At 35.0% G+C, this 18,483-nt stretch overlaps 1 protein-coding gene across 1 annotated transcript; it reads right to left on the bottom strand.

Moving 5' to 3' along the window:
- Positions 1-6,906: 6,906 nt before the first annotated feature.
- On the bottom strand, positions 6,907-7,848 carry LOC112667924 (olfactory receptor 56A3-like). The gene has a single exon (XM_025459982.3). The coding sequence runs from the start codon at positions 7,846-7,848 to the stop codon at positions 6,907-6,909; it is 942 nt and encodes a 313-aa protein (XP_025315767.1).
- Between the last annotated feature and the right edge of the window lie 10,635 nt (positions 7,849-18,483).

Raw genomic sequence — 18,483 nt, 5'->3', positions numbered from 1 at the left:
ACCAAACTCCTACAAATGACTATACTTTTAAAATAACTATTAAATATCTAAATGGGGAAGTAGAAGTAAGCAATTGAACATATGGCACTGCTCAAGGGCAAGATCTAAGCTAGAGACACATTTTTTTAGTCATAAGAGTGAATAGGTGGTATTTAAATCCAATTTAGATGTGTGATATGAATTATGTCTATGAATTATCCACTTATTTCTATTTTTTTCTTTGAGAAATTTGTTCAAATGCTGGGTACTCTGGATCCATACTTGTTTGCCACTTTCCAGAGACTATAGTCTCATTAAAGTCAGAAACTGTGTTTAATTCTTCTGTGTATCTGGCACATAGTAGGTGCTTTTTAAATTAATAAATAATTTTGACTGTCTCAAAACTTTTGGTCTTAGTGTGTGGCATCTGGATTATGGAGTCTTAATCAAAAAATAATACTATTTGTTGATGAAATTTCATGTGCTGGTTTTAGCAGATAGATATTAAAAGTTTTATCATTTTTATAAGAGTAAAAACATTCATTAACATAATTTAGCAGAGTAATGGACTTCTTATATTCAAAATAGACAATGTTTTAAGGACATAGCAGTAAGCTCCTTGACATCAGTCTTGGCACTGATTTTTTTGGATGATACCAAAAGCAAAAGCACCAAAGCAAAAATAAACTATTCAAACTACATCAAACTAAAAAGCTTCTGCACAGCAAAGGAAGTCATCTACAAAATGAAAAAGCAATCTATCAAATGGGAAAAAATACTTGCAAATCATATATCTGATAAGGGGTTAATATTCAAAATATATAATGAAGGGGAAGTCATCAGAGAGGAAGAGTTTTAACTATAGGAAAAAAACTTGAGTGTTGCTGGGGAGGAAGTGAGTAGGGGGATGGGATAATTGAGTGATGGGCCATTAAGAAGGTATGTGATGTGATGAGCACTGGGTGCTATATGCAACTGATGAATTATTGAACATTACATTAGAAACTAAGGATGTACTAAATATTAGCTAATTGAATGTAAATTAAAAAATAAAAAAAACCCCAAATTTGTAATGAACTCATACAACTCAAAAGCAAAAAGAAAATCTGATTAAATAATGGACAGAGGATCTAATGGACATTTTTCCAAAGAAGACATACAGATGACCAACAGGTACATGAAAAGATGCTCAACATCATTTATCATCAGGGAAATGCAAATTAAAATCCAATAAGATATTACATCACACCCATTAGAATGAATATTATCAAAAATATAAGAAATAAGAAGTATTAGCAAGAATATGAAGAAGAAACACTTATGCATTGTTAGTAGCAATGTAAATTTGTGCAACTCCTATAGAAAACAATATGGAGGTTCCTAAAAAAATTAAAAATAGAACTACCCAATGATCCATCAATTCCACTTCTGGGCAGCATTTGTCTGAAGAAACTGAAAATACTAATTGGAAAAGATACATGTACTACCACGTTCATTGCAGATTTATTTATTTATTTATTTATTTATTTATTTATCTATTTATTTACTTGTTTACTTATTTTTTAATAGGCTCTATGCCCAATATGGGGCTTGAACTCATGACCCTGAGATCATGGGTCCCATGTTCTACTGATTGAGCCAGCCAGGCACCCCTGCAGCATTATTTATAATATTCAAGATATGGAAACAACCTAAATATCCATTGATGGATGAATGGATAAAGAAAATGTGATACACACACACACACACACACACACTGGAATATTAGTCTGCCATAAAAAGGAATGAAATCTTGCCATCTGTGACAATAGGGATGGACCTTGAGGGTATTATGCTAAGTTAAATAAGTCAGATAAAGGCAAGTACTGTATAATCTCACTTACATATAAAATCTAAAATAGCACACAAAGAATCCTGAGCTTGTAGAAACAGACAACAGATTGATAGTGGCCAGAAGTGGGGGGCGGGGGTTGGGTGAAATTGGTGAATGGGGTCAAAAGGCATAAAGTTTCAGTTATATAACAAATCATGGGGATGTATAGGTAATAAAACTGTACTGCATATTTGAAAGTTGCTATGAGTGTAGATCTTAAAGTTCTTATCATAAAAAATTTTGTAACTATGTATGGTGATGGATGTTAGGTAGACTGTAGTGACCACTTCACAGTATATGCAAATATCAAATCATTATGTTGTACACCTGAAACTAACATAACGTTATATCAATTATACCTCAATTAAAACATAAATGAAGACATTCATACAGTAGGATGTTATGAAACATATAGTCAATAGAAAGAAAACTTGAAACCTCTCATTGGACAAGCAGAATATGTCCCTGCCCCTGCCACTACAACTGAGATCCCCCAGAATCCCTGGTAAAGTATACAGGGAAAGGAGATTCTTTTAGATTTCTTTTATTTACAGCTATCCCAGCCAGATTTAGTAATCTACTCTTCAGCTCAGATCTGCCTCCTCCAGTCTAAGAGTAATGAGAATGAAATTATGCAATTAATCAATATTTGAAGAAAATGCTTAATGTTGAGCACCATTCCAATAACCTTGCCCAAGATAAAATGTTCTCCCTGTAGTAGCATTCTATCTGTAGTATCATTATAATAATAGGGTCTAGCCTTTAAATTCCAGCCTCTCTCCTGTATGTCTCTGGTTTGTAGGATTGGGTGCCTGCTTTGGTACTGATGTGAGTTCCTATTTACTAGTTCTGGATTGACCTCTAGTCCTTTGCCAGGTCTTAACTGATAGTCACCTTTTAATATCCATTTGTTCTTTGTCACAGGTCCTGCTACTTGCAGATCTTTCCATTGGCCATTGCCCTGGGCTTCTGCCTTAGCCTCCCTTTGGCTGTATCCCCCCTCCCTGCTAGGATGTCCACTACCTCTTGGACTTCTCTACCTGTTCTCAGCTTTGGCCTCTTTGCTTACTGTTCCATCTGATTGGAACAGTCTTATAGGTTCAAATGATTAATTTATCAACATTCATAATCTCAGTTCAAAAATGACCAACCTACACAGAGAGTACCTTCTTATTTTTTTTTATTAAAAACATTTTTTATTGGAGTTCAATTTACCAACATATAGAGTAAAACCCAGTGCTCATCCCGCCAAGTGTCCCCCTCAGTACCCATCACCCAGTTACCCCATCCCCCTGCCCACTTCCCTTTCCACTACCTCTTTTTCATTTCCCAGAGTTGGGAGTCTCTCATGTTTTGTCACCCTTTCTGATATTTCCCACTCATTTTTCTCCTTTCCCCTTTATTCCCTTTCACTAATTTTTATATTCCCCAAATGAATGAGACCATATAATGTTTGTCCTCCGATTGACTTATTTCACTCAGCATAATACCCTCCAGTTCCATCCACATCGAAGCAAATGGTGGGTATTTGTCATTTCTAATGGCTGAGTAATATTCCATCGTATACATAGACCACAGCTCCTTTATCCATTCATCTTTCAATGGACACAGAGAGTACCTCCTTAATAGTTACACCCAAAGTGGCCTCCTGCTCCTGCTTCAGGTCACTCTAGCACATCATGCCATTTTTTTTTCTTTATAGTGCTTACTGCTTTCTGGAATGATTTCTCTATTTAGAATCCTACATCATGATATGCCTGGCATATCAGGTATTGAATACATATTAAGTAAAGTAATAACTCATCCCAAAATTTGTCTTGCAGGGCCACTGTCATACCCCGTGAACATTCTGAAATATTTTCTTAGATCAATCTCCAGTGTAAGTTACAATGTCCTGAGATATTTGTCTGATACATCTCCCAGTGACAGGGAAAGAATCTGTGATTCCTAGTAATGTTAAAGTTTCCAACAAATCCTTCATTTATCATTATCTGGATTTGCTCCATGGTTCAGAAAGGTAGATTTCCCACTGTGTTTCATTTTGAATGGTAGATTATAAGGCTTTCTACATTTTATGTCTCCTCTAAAAACCTTAAAAAATTAAAACTAGTCAATATTAAATACTGATTGTATAAAATTGTGAAATATCTTCAAGGCAAGATTTCAGCTCAGATAAATAAATATGATGTAATTATTTCCTTTCTGATAAACTCCACTTGAGCAACCATTGCTTATTATCAGGTTAATATTTCTTATTATTCACTAATAAGTAATAACACTAATAATAAGTAATTATTCACTAATTAGTAATAACATTTTCCTGGATTTATTTAGGACTCATCTTTAGCCTTAGTCCTGTTATTGGATTTTGGGACTGTTTGACGTGCAGAGAGCTAAAAATAAGCCTTCCACCATTTTACCCTACATTCTGAGATTCTATATTCTCTCATTATTTTTAGCACAAAGAAGTCATCATTTACCCTGATTCCCTGGCCTCCTTTTCTCTTCATGGTAAAGCAGAAATGAATGAGAGACATTTCATTTATTACTATGGCCATTTAAAAAAACATTTTATTTATTTATTCATGAGAGACACACAGAGGGAGACAGAGATGGAGGAGGGAGAAGCAGGCTCCCTACCGGCAGCCTGATGGAGGACTTGATCCTGGGACCCCAGCATCATGCCCTGAGCCAAAGGCAGATGCTCAACCACTGAGCCACCCAGGGGCCCCTCAACAGTAAAATTTTAGTTGGATATCTAGTCTATATAATAAAGGTGCATTGTGTGAAGGAAATTTTGACCTAATATTCCCTGCAATTATTATTTATTACTAGGATGAAGTACATGTATTTTCATTTTCAAGCAGGTGCTAATAGGAGTCCATCAGTAGTGAAACCAAAGACCATTAGAAGAAAGATTATTTTCATTACTGAATGGAGGATTAAAGAAACAGACAACATGTGGAGGACCCAACCTTAAATAGATCAGTGATTTGTTAAGTAGTTTATTTCAAGACAAAGGGCCTAGACTTGGGGAACTGTACTGATAGTGGACTGTGAGGCATTTTCATTTTAGGCTCAGAAGGCAGGAACCTATAATTTGGGATCTAGTAGGACTTTCCCGAATTGATATTTTCCCCATCAGTAATTCTAGGAGCATGTGAATCCTAAAGACAAGATGAAGACTCAAATAGTATGACAGATTTTTAAGACTCAGATAGTATGGCTCAAATCTTATGACAGCTTTTTCAGTATGCTTTGTTTATGAGGGGGCATCAAGGTTATCGGATCATGAAATAAACATACAAAGAGTCCTCCCATTAGGAAGGACCACCGACTTCCTCTGGGCAGGTGAATGCAGGCTGGACCTATACATGTGCATATATAAATGATCTTTCAAGAAGGCTTGGATTTCCACCTGTGAACAAAATTATAAATTATAGTATTTGGAAGTTATTCCTGATACAATGTTTAAATTTCCCATTTAGTTTCAGCTGTCATGAGAGAGTGGGAGGAAGTGTTCATGCCCATGCTTGGAAACAAGACTCAATAGCATGAGTGATGCCTATCTTAAGGCAGATCATGGTTTCATAGACTCTGAGAAGGAGAAATGTGTTTTAAAATAACTAGTTCACTGTTTTCATGTAGTAGATGAAGATGCTATAGGGATGCTACTAATTTGTTCCCGGTCACAAATCTTGTATGTGGTTGTGCAAGAACTAGAGTACATAACTTCTAACTCACCATCTCAGGATTTTTCTTTTTTTCAAGTTGCTTACTGTACTTATTCATATATCATGTATTTCCATCTCCTTCTAAGTAGAAGAAAACATTCCTTCAAAGTTATAGGGTCTAGATTGCTTTATATTCTGTCTAAACAGCTTGTGCATTTCTCAATGACTATAAATTTGTTCTGTGCATCTTTGTGCCCTCGAACTCCAACGAAGTTCCTATACCAGAGCAGATGCCTAGAAAATCTTTGTTCAATTCATAGTAGGTCTTAGTATATTAAAGTTTCATTACTGGAACATCTTCTGATGCTGTGACATATTAGTACACCAAAGCAGAACTCTATAAACATATCACAAAGTGAATCTTTGACCCCTGAAGATGAAGCTTCAAGCACAGATAGTAGTGTGAAGACATGGAAGAAAGGCTTTGTGAGATAACTTCTCTGAAACCCAGCAAATGCCATTTTTCCACATATGAGCACTTCTTGCAAAAACTCTAACCATTTGAGGGTTGCACCAGAAAAGGAAGTTTTTGCTTGGTCAAGGAGAAAAAAGTTATTGGTTCGGTTGGAGGTAACTAAAAGAGATTTACTTATGGACACTAGTTATTTTTCATCATTCAGAGCTGATATTTAAAGACTGTGGTCTTTTTCAACTGGATTATACAACTAGGTTGAAAACAATAATAAATTAATAATATTATAAACAAAGACATTAATATCCACAGTTTATATATATATATACACACATTTTTAAGATTTATTTATTTATTTTGGACAGAATGAGAGAGAGAGAGAGCATGAGTGCAAGGGAGAGAGCCTGAGGGAGAGGAAGAGAGAGAGAGAATTTTTCAAGTGGACTCCTTGCTGAGCGCAGAGCCTGATGCAGGGCTTGATCTCATGACTGTGAGATTATGACCTGGGCTGATATCAAGAGCCAGATGCTTAACTGACTGAGCCACCAGGTGCCCACACAGTTATATATTTTTTAAAAATGACCTGTATAGAATAGTAAATACAATATTAACTGGGATTCATTTCTTATCTGTAGAATTCATCCTCCTGAGTTTTCACATTGTAGATAAGATAGAATTACAAAGATTGGGGAAAATTTTTAAAAAGTCACAGAGATGCCAGATTTTTCTTAGGGGATTATCAGGGTTTGAAGCAGAGGGATAGAGTCAAGAAATTCTTTCACATTTTAACTTACTTTCCTTAATCTTATGTCTTGACCTATATGGAGCTATGAGTTTCAACCCAAGTTTTCATTAACTGATTTATAACTCATCCCTATATTAGGAATGCAGAGATCCAATTGTCCTCACTACCACCCCTTCTTCAGTAATCTCTGGATTCCTTGCTTGATCTCCTGGGTTCGCACTCCATAAACAATGGGGTTGAGGGCTGCGGGGATGACGTTGTGGAGGACATTGAGCAAGACTGGCACATCAGGGGAGACTTTCTTCTTCATCATATGAGTGAGCACGAAGACCAGAAGGACGGTGCTGAAGAAGAGGATAAGGATGAAGTGAGAACCACATGTGCTCAGGGCCTTGGCCATGGCACCCTCTGCCTTGAGTCTCAGCACAGCTCGGAGTATAAGGCCGTAGGAGAGGAAGATGAGGATGAGGTCAGATCCTAGCAGTGTCCAGCCTCCAGCAAATTGGAGAATGCGATTGATGGTGACATCATCACAGGAGAGCTTGGAGACAGACAAATTGGCACAAATGCAATTCTCAATAATATTTCTCCCACAATAATTGAGTCGAGATGATAGAATGGGGAGAGTCACTGTTACAATCCCATTTCTGGCCAAAATAAAGGCAGCAGCCTTAGCTACAAATCGTTCAGTGATGATAGATGGGTACCTCAGTGGGTGGCAGATGGCCACATAGCGGTCATAGGCCATGACCATAAATGTGCAGGACTCCATGGCATAGAAACAATTAATGATGTACATCTGTAGGAAGCAGGCATCAAAGCTGATGGACTTGAGGTCAAACCAGAAGATGACCAGGACCTTGGGGATGACAGTGAGGCAGAGAACAATGTCCAGGAGGGAGAGGAGGCTGAGCAGGTAGTACATGGGCTGGTGTAGAGAGGCCTCCAGCCAGATGGTGATCAGGAGAACAGCATTGGCCCCCATGGCCACAAGGAACAAGATGCTGAGGGGCAGGGACAACCAGAGCTGCCAAGTGGGGGACCTGACAAAACAATTCAGGAGGAACTCTGAAACCCCAGTGGAGCCATTTCTGTGAGGTGTCATCTTGTGGATTTTGTTTCTATAGATTTTCTTTCGCGATCTAAAAAGTTAGGATCAAAATTAACCTCTGACTGTAATTAAAATGGAAGAGAAAGTCACTTCATTGGAATCAACTTATGGCTCTATTTTGCTTTAACTGGAGATTTTGCATATTACATATAGGAGAAGAAATTAATTTCAATCCTTAACAAATTTTTTCTCACTTCTGGAATATTTCTAATTTCTTAATGAATCAACCTTATAAAATAGAATTAGTAATTTCAGTTAGCTGTGAGGCAGCATCCTTACTTTTGAAAAAATAGGTCCTTTAATTTAAGCAGTGTGAAGGTGGTGAGATTGGCCTTTAGTAATTCCTCTTTGAATCCCTTTACCCAGTTGTCCATATAATGTCCCTAACCTCCACAGCAGGTACTGCTTCAGTGTTGTCACTCCTTTCTTCCCATGTACCTTTTATTCATCCTTTATATACAAGAGACACAAAGATTAAGTATTATCCTTGTTCTCAAGGAAATGACAATCTGTTGGGTGTGATAAGAATAGATAAATATAACAACAATACTAAGAATAATAACAGAGCATTATGCAGAATATGAGAGTATAGGTAAATATTAACTTCAGTCACAGGGAAGTCAAGTGTTCCCAGGACTCCCCTCCTGTTGAATTTTAAAGACAAGTCCAAAAAACTCTTGTGAAAAAGAGTTATCTATTGCAATGAGAGATACCTTCAAAATGTTTAACATCAGCATGTCTAGAGTCTTTAAAATCATGCTGTGTAGGGTCCCTAGATTTGTCCATCTAGTACTGATGTTCTGCTCAGGTGTCATCCCATGATTGGAAATTACTCTGCTTCATCAGTGTTTAAATTTCACCGTTTTGCATTTGTTTAGCTAGCAGGAAAATACAAACCTCTGCAGTGTATTGAATGGATTTCCAACACTTACCAGGAACTGTGTTAAAATATATTAGCAGCATTATCTCACTTTACTATTAAAACAACTGTGTGAGGTATGCCTTAATATGAATTTACAAATGAGGAAAATGAGGTGAAGAAAGCTTGAGAAAATCAGAAGATCATAGGTAGTAAAACTTTCGATCTAGATGCAAAATTCTATTTCATTTTAAACCCAACTTTTAGTCACCTATACTGTACTACATCTCACCAGCAAAGGATCATTAGTTGGATAGTCTCTCAGAATTCTTCTGAGACCTGGCATGCCATGATAATGTCTTTGGTTCCTCAGTCTCTGTCAAAGGACAAAAATCTGTCCTTCTAAGGTAGCAAAAATTTTTGAAAATTGATTACAACAGTAGAGAGGTAGTTTTGGAATGGGGGCTGAGGAGATAAGAGGATTTTTAACAGAATTATGAATGGAGAACTGAAAATAGTTTTTAGTCATCACAATCCATGTGATGTAGCTGTTAAAATGACACGCTTGTTTCCATCTGTATATGTCCTTGCTCCTATAGGTCCAGTCCTGATCACCTTGTTGTTTCTTAGACCTGAACCTTCTTACCAATAGCCTCGGGAACTGCTGGGTCAGAGAACGGTAGTGGGAATTACCCTCCTCTTCCCCAACTCCTCTTTTCATTCCATTTGATGTTCTGCCTTAAAATCAAGGGAATGCTCTCCTTTAAGTGTCTGCCAGGAAACGTGTGTCTCTTCCTGGAGGCAAAAATAATTTTAAGACACATGGAGAGTTTACCTTATCTCCCACTTCTTTTCCTGTTATTAAGGATAGCATATGCTAACAATGTCTACATAAATTTCAGAGTGGTTTTAAAGTTTAAAGTTGTCTCATTTGTGCCAATGAGACACAGTACAAGGAAGATTTGCTGTTATACCAGCCAGTTTTATCACAGCACATGCAAATTTCAGTGTCAAATTCTGACACTACTTCCTCCTGTCAGGACTTGTCTTTTGCACTTCATTTTTTTTATTCCAGCTTCTCCTCTGCTCACATCTTATACAGTAACATTATAGCACTTTCATTCTTAGCACAGCTTCCAATCTCACCTTAGTTAAGCTGGATGAAGGATCCCTGCCTGATTTCTAGAGAGTCCAGCCATATGGAAGCACCCCTGCTGCAGGAAAAGAGGATCCATAAGGAAACCTAGAAGAAGGAGAATTTTTAAAAAATTTTCTAAGTAGTCTTGGAAAGATTATTTCTAGCACTAGGATAGAATTTCTAGAGAGCACAAAGGAAGGATTTTCCATCTTATGGTTCTATTCTCTTTTTTTTCTTTTTTTTTCTTCCTGTCTCCTTTTTTTCAACCAACAATTTATTCAACAATGAGTATCTACTCACCTCTAGGCTAAACTATTTGGATGTACATAGATACTTTTTGTTTCCTTTTTCAATCGTCCTCTGCGATCAGAGACCATCTATGGTGAATAGGACAGAAGCCCCAAAGCTAGTTTTTCTTGCCTCCATGAGGGTCAGACTGAAGAAAGCCAGTTGAAGTTGGAAACTAATGCAGGGAATTAATTTAAGCCCTTTCCCTAGGCTCCAGGATGGAACTGTGTTATGGGATGCTAGAAACACAGCTTTGAAATTTGGAGGGGATGAAAAGGTTGCCTAGCCCCATGGTATTTGGATAAACTTGTGAAATATTCCCACCAGTCTATCCTTTGAATTATGGACTGGATCCAGAGACAGAAAGGAAATTACTTTTTTTTTCCTGGCAGCTTTTTCTAGTATTAGTATTCCAGCTTTTAGAAATTCTTTATCTTGAACTGAGGTAAGTTATCTCCCTCTCCTTGCACTTATACGTATCTTTGTTTTTTGACCTTTGTCATGACATAGGATGAGTTTACTTCTCTCCCTAATGAATCAAGTATATATACACAGATTTCCTCCTGTATGGCTTCTAGATTTACAGACTTCAGATTAAAAACATCAGATTATTTTATTGAAAAAAAGTCCTACTTTTCAGCTATCCCAAGATTGGTTGATATTCCATGGGCAAATTCCAGCTTAAGTATATATCCCTGGTACATGAAGCCCCAGTTGTGGTCAAGGCAGCTAAGAAGGGTCCTTTTGTCACACAGGCTATAATCTCTATTACCTCTGACTACTTAAGCACCCTTGACTCAGGAAAGGACAGGGATACACATCTTGATTGAAAAGATAAGGCCCTGTCTTCTGGCAAATCTTGATGTCTGTGCCCTATGGGTACCTCTCCAGACTTTCTTTCACAGACTCACCTTCAGAGGGTATTGTAGCATGGGTTCTGCCTCCACTGATAATGGAGCTCTGACTAGTAAAGCTGAGACTCTAATAATCCCAGTGGCTTTAGGGATCCACTCTGGGGGAAACTGTCCATCCCTCTTCCCTATAGAGGGAGATGAAAATGAAGATTAGCAATCTCATAAGGCCCGTCTAGAACAAATAGCCATGTAGTTAAGGAAGAGAATGATTGTTTCTACCTGGGAAAAAGAGCCTTTGGGAGCCCATCCCTAGGGGGTGCTATGTTGTATATATCACCTACAGTGGATTATTTCTTTGGATGTCAAAGGCTTACATTTGCACGTGAGCATTCATTTGTGTATGTGTATGCTATCATCTTCCTCCAAGGATGCTCTAAGTTCATCTACACATTTTTGTGCATTTCAGGCACATGCTCAGTGAAGGATTGATATTGTCTGTCTGTATTGTTGAATGGATAATCACGTATAGTGACTTTAACCATGCCATTATAATGATAAAATGGAAATGAAACAAAAATTTTACCTATTGAGAAATGAAATGCATTTTCCAGAGAGGATACCCATGTAAGAGTATTTTTGTTACAATGAAAATGTAATTTGATTTTAACTGAATAATTGTTATGGAACATGAAGTCTTCCTTAATTTTACTTTGGGGCCACTGGTGCCCTGAATTGAGGTACTCACATTCTTTACATTATTGTACATTAGTATTATGACCTTAATTTGGCTTTATGCTAATGCTTTTGTTTATTAATATTAATAATAAAATCTTATTTAATTTTACTTCATCACTTAACTTCCATCTGAATCTCTGCCCCCTCCAAAAGGCACAAACCTTATTTATTTAATATATATTCTTTCTAATTCACTTTTAATATGTTTATTTCTCTACGGGTTATCCAAAAGAAAGTTTTTCTCAGTGTTGATGAGTGTTCAATTTTTACATATTTATTATAAATCTCATCTTGGCTCTTAATTTTTCACTTAATACTTTTTTTTAAAAAAACTTGTCCAAGATACAACATGCAAATATAGTTCATTTCTTTTAATTTTGATAGTATTCTATTGTATGTATGTAACTTTTTATTAATATAGGCAACATTTAGGTTGGGACCTTGTTATTAATACATTAGGAGGGACATTGTCTTTTACCATTTTCTTAACGGACATATGAAAGTTTACCTTTGTTATATACCTAAGAGTAGGATTACGGAATCAGGAGGTTCAAACTTACTTTTCTCTACCTATACCAGATTTCTCTCTAGGATACCTATATGCAATCCTACCAGAATTAGTTTAAGTGTCTTGATTTCTTATATCCATAGCACTGTTAGATATTATCCAATTTTTTCTTTACAGACATGATAGTTGAGGGTAGCCCTCATTGTTTTGATTGATTGATTGATTGATTGATTGATTTATGATAGTCACAGAGAGAGAAAGAGAGAGAGAGAGGCAGAGACACAGGCAGAGGGAGAAGCAGGCTCCATGCACCGGGAGCCGGATGTGGGATTCGATCCCGGGTCTCCAGGATCGCGCCCTGGGCCAAAGGCAGGCGCTAAACCGCTGCGCCACCCAGGGATCCCTTGATTTAGTTTTTATGTTTGCTTAGTGTTTTTATTTGTTATTATTTTTTATTGGTGTTTTTAAAATAAACTTCTTAGTCATTCTGGTTTTCCTCTCTTTGAATTATATACTTTTACTCTTTACTCATTCTTGCTCTCCTTTTTTTGTGATGACTTACAGAACGTTTTATTTAAAAAATTAGGGTTTAGAACATTTAATTCTAGCTTTAGACTTTGCTAATATTCTCTCCTAATCTCTCATATATTTGTCTATTTTTGAACATGATATCTTTTGTTGAGTAGAAATCTTTAGTATTGATATAGGCAACCCTGTCTAGATCTCTCCTGATAGTTTCTACTGTTGGACCCTTGTTTAGGAACTCTTTCTCCATCTCAAGGTCACAAAGTTGTTATCTTTTCCATAAGTTCTTAAGTATTTTATTTTTGTATCCTTATTTATGCTTTATGTTGTCTATCTTGGGGCTGATATTCTGTTGGTTGCTTAGGTATAGTCATTTGGTCATCAAGATACTTGGTTGATAAAATCTGCTATTCTGATTATCTCTGGGCAACTATCCCCACCACTGCCCTGGTGTCTGTCATCTATTTAGGATCAAACAATTAAGGGTTAAATATTTGGCAAACTGATGGTCTTTGGTTATGTTTCATGATGCTAATTCACTCTGATCACTTAGTGTCCAAGCTATACTAGTTATTAAATACTTTTAATTTTTCCTATGTATATATTCTAAAGTACATAATCACCTTTGCTTTTTGCAAATGGGAAACCCAGTTAACCAACACAATTTACAAAATAATGGATATTTAGTATTGATTAGTAATAGATATTTAACAATACTGATTTGTGTGGTTAACTATGATGTTTGTTACATTCTCATATACAAGAGACTATTGTTCACGTCTAAGTTGGAGTATTTGACTATTTTTGAATCAGTTCTACAATGTTTTTGTTACAATTGTTTGTGAAATATATTAATATCAACAGGATGAATTGGACTTTAATGTTTCCCTAAATTGTTTTAGTCAATGTGAAAAATTAGAATGCATGATTTTTAAAAAGATTTATTTATTTATATTAGAGAGAGAGAGAAAGAGAGAATGCTCTATGGAAGCCATATGTGACCAATTTTTTGGAAGGGTTGTAAAATAAATTTAAATAAATAGATATAACTTTATTCAAATTTTATTCTTGTATGAGTGAATTAATCAGAGTCATTTACTTATTTGTTTGTTTGTTTATTAAGAAATTGGCTCCTATGAGTAAGGAGAGGCTGGCAAATCCAAAATTGGCAGGGTGAGTGGGCAGGCTTGAGACTCAGGAGGGCTAATCTTTCAGTTTGAGTCTGAAGGCCATCTTCTATAGAATCAGAAAAAGCCAGGGTAGATAAGGCAGTCTGCTAGCTAATTCACTCATGTTCAGCACCACACCAGTCTTTTTGTTTTACTTGAGACTTCAACTGATTGGATGAGCCTCACCCATGTTATGGAGAATAATCTGTTTTATTCAAATTCCACTAATTTAAATGTTAATTTCATCCAAAAACACTCTCACAGAAATATCCAGAATAATATGGGACCAAATATCTAGGCATTTCATGACCCAGCCACGCTGACAAAACTAGCCATCATAATCAGTTTTGATAATTTGTGCCACTGAAGAATTTGTCCATTTTGTATAGTTGTCAAATTTATTGTTACAATGTTCACAATTTTCATTTATTATCTTTTTAAAGTCTATTCCATATAACGATGTTCTTTTCCCCTTCCACATATTGGAAATTTGTACCTTTTTTCCCATTTTTCTTTTTTTAAGTGTATACTTAAAATTTTTTTTTAATTTGAATTCAATTTAGCTAACATATATTTTATTATTAGTTTCAGGGGTAGAATTTAGTGATTTACCAGTTGCATATAACTTTCAGTGCTCATTACATAAAGTGCCCGCCTTAAAACACATCACCCAGTTACCCAATCCCCTTACCCATCACCCTTGGTTTGTTTCCTATAGTTCAGCATCAAGAGATGGGTTTGTCTCCCTCTCTGTTTTTGTCTTATTTTATTTTTTCTTTGCTTCCCCTACACTCATCTGTTTTGTTTCTTAAATTCCATATATAAGTAAAATCATATGGTATTTGTCTTTTTCTGAGTGATTTATTTTGCTTAGCCTAATACCCTCTTAGTTCAGGCCATGTTGTTGCAAATGGCAAAGTTTCATTTTTTTGATGGCTGAATAATATTCCATTGTATTTATATACCACATCTTCTTCATTCATTCATTAGTCAATGGACATCTGGGTTATTTTGATATTTTGGCTATTGTGGACATTGCTGCTGTAAACATTGGGGTAAATGTATCATTTCAAATCACTTTGTATCCTTTGAATACATTCCTAGTAGTGCAATTGCTGGGAACCTCTATACCGTTTTACAGAATGACTGCACCAGTTTGCATTCCCACTCACAGTGTAAGAGGGTTCCCCTTTCTCCACATCCTTCACCAACATCTGTTGTTAATAGTTTTTAATAAACTCAGAGTTGTGCGATTATCATCATCATTAATTTAGTAATATTTTATCATTCCAAAAAGAAACCTCATACCCATTACGAGTCATTCTCTATTTTTCCCAAGCCCCCCTTCCCAATCAGCACCTAGGAAACTACTAATATACTATCTGTTTCTAACGATTTTCTTATTATGGACATATATAAGTGAAATCCTGAAACGTGTGGTTCTTTAACATTGGCTTCTTTCAGCCAGCATCTCTTTAAGGTTTTTCCATGTTGTAGTGTGTATCAGTACTTCCATTTATTTTTATTGCTGAATAATATCCTATTGCATGGATATACCACATTTTATTGATCCATTCATTCATCAATTAATGGATATTTGGATTGATTCCATTTTTATCTATTATGTATAATGTTGCTATGAGCATTTGTGTAGCACTTTTGTATAGACATATATACATATATACATACATAGAAATATATGTATATACATATAATATATATTATATATGTACAAAAATATATGTATATTATATATTATATATGTATGTATATAACATATAATATATATATAATATGTATGTGTGTGTGTGTATATATATATATATATACACATACACACATATATATATTATTTACCTAGGAATAGAATTGCTGGGTCATATAGTAAATCCATAAAAACTTTTGAGAAATTGACTCTATTCCAAAGTGGCTGCATCATTTTATAACCCCACTGGTAGTGTGTGAGGATTCTTATTTCTTCACATCCTCATTAACCTGCCTTTTTGATTATAGAAATCTTAGAATAAAATAGTATGTCATTATGGTTTTGATTTTCATTTTCAAGATATTGAACATCTTTTCATACTTATTGGTCATTTGTATATCTCCTTTGGAAAAATGCATCTTTTCCCCCATTTATTATTTATTTATTCTCCCATTTATTTAAACCCATTTATTAATTGGGTTGTTTCTTTGTGTTGAGTTGGAAAAATTCTTTTTATTTCCTGGATACAATTCCCTTATCAGATACATAATTTGCAAGTATTTCTCTTATTATGTGGGTTGTGAGTGTGTGTGTGTGTGTATATATATATATATATATAATGTACAAATAAATAAATATATATAAATAAATATTTATATATACAAATAAATATATTTATATATATATACAAATAAATATTTATTTATTTATTTGTTTAACAATGTTACATTAGTTTTTGGTATACAACATGGTGATTCAATAATTCTATAGGTTATGCTATACTCACCCCAAGTGTAGCTGCCATCTGTTACCATGCGATGCTATTGTAGTTATCATTGACTATATTCCCTGTTCTGTACCTTTTAGTCCCATGATGTATTCATTCCACAACTGGAAGCCTGTATCTCCTATTCCCCTTCACCTATTTTGTCCACCTTCCCAGCTCTCTCCTTTCATGGCAACCATCAGGTTATTTTCCATATTTATAGATCTGATTCTGCTTTTTGTTTGTTTATTCATTTGTATTGTTTTCTCAGATTTCATGTATAATTGAAATCATATGGTATTTGTCTATATCTGTCTGACTTATTGTATCCTCTGGGTCCATTCATGTCACAAATGGCAAGATCTCATTCTTTTAATGGCTGAGTAATATTCTATTCTCTCTCTCTATATATAAATATATAAATACATAAATATTTATATATATATAAAATCACATCTTATTTATCCATTCATTTGTCAATAGACTTTTGGGCTGCTTCCATAGCTTGGCGGTTGTAAATATTGTTGCAGTAAACATAGAAGTACATATATAATTTTCAATTAGTGTCTCATTTGCTTTGGGTAAATACCCAGTAGTGGATTTATTGGATCTATTGGATCATATATTTCTATTTTTAATTTCTTGAGGAATGTCCACACTGTTTTTTTTCACACTGTTTTTGATAGTGGTTCTACCAATTTACAATCCCACCACAGAGCATTAAGTTTCCTTTTTCTCCATATTCTTACCAACATTTGTTATTTATTCTTTTTTAAATTAGAACTATTCTGACAGGTGCAAGGTAATCTCTCGCTAGTTTTGATTTGCATTTCCTTTATAATTAGTGATGTTGAGCATCTTTTCATGTGTCTGTTGGCCATCTGTATGCCTTCTTTGGAAAAATGTCTATTCAGGTCCTCTGCTCATGTTTAATTAGATTAATTGTGGGTTTGTTTGTTCATTTGTTTGTTTTTTTGGTATTGAATTGTGTAAGTTCTTTATATATTTTGGAAATTAACCCCTTATTGAATCATTTGCAAATGTCTTCTCTCATTCAGTTGGTTGCTTTTTGTTTTGGTGATGGCATCTTTCACTGTGTGGAAATCTTTTATTTTTCCTTTTGCTCTCTTCCCTAGGATGACGTGTCTAGAAAAATGTTGCTATAGTGAATGTCAAAGAAATTACTGCCTACATTCTCTTCTAGAATTTTTATGGTTTCAGGTCTCACATTTAGGTCTTTAATCAATTTTGGGTTTATTTTTGGGTATAGTGTTAGTAAGTTGTCTGGTTTCATTCTTTTGCATTTGGCTGTCCAGTTTTCCCAGCATCATTTGTTGAAGAAACTGTCTTTTCCTCATTGTATATTTTTGCCTCTTTCGTTATAGGTTAATTGACATATAAGCATGGTTTATTTCTGGGCCCTCTATTTTGTTTATTGATCTATATGTTTGTTTTTGTACCAAAATCATACTATTGGTAGTGTATCTTGAAATTTGTAATTTTGATACCTCTAGCTTTTTTTACCCTCAAAATTGCTTTGACTATTTAGGGTCTTTTTTGTTTCATACAAATTTTAGGATTATTTTTTCTAGTTCTGTGAAAAACATTGTGGATATTTTAATAGGCATTGCATTGAATCTGTAGATCAAGTTGGGTAGTATGCACATTTACACAATATTAATTCTTCTAATCCCTGAGCATGGAATATCTTTCCATTGGTGTGTATTGTCCTCAATTTTTTTCATCAGTGTTTCATAGTTTTTAGGATATATGTCTTTCACTTCCTTGGTTAAGTTTATTCCTAGGTATTTAATTCTTTTTGGTACAATTATAAATGCTATTGTTTTAAAACTTTCACTTTTTCTTACTTTGTTATTAGTGTACCAATTTCTGTGTATTAATTTTGTATTCTGTGACTTTACTGAATTCATTTATTATTTCTAATAGTTTTCTGGTCTTAGAGTCTTTAGGGTTTTCTGTGTATATATATTATGTCATCTGCAAATGATGACAGTTTAAATTTTTCCTTACCAATGTAGATGCTTTTAATTTTTTTCTTGTCTGGTTAAGACTTCCAGTACT

The sequence above is a fragment of the Canis lupus genome, chromosome 21 (assembly GCF_003254725.2).
Source record: "Canis lupus dingo isolate Sandy chromosome 21, ASM325472v2, whole genome shotgun sequence".
NCBI lineage: Eukaryota > Metazoa > Chordata > Mammalia > Carnivora > Canidae > Canis > Canis lupus.
The sequence above is the reverse complement of the archived record's forward strand: the minus strand, read 5'-3'. Positions and strand labels throughout refer to the sequence as shown.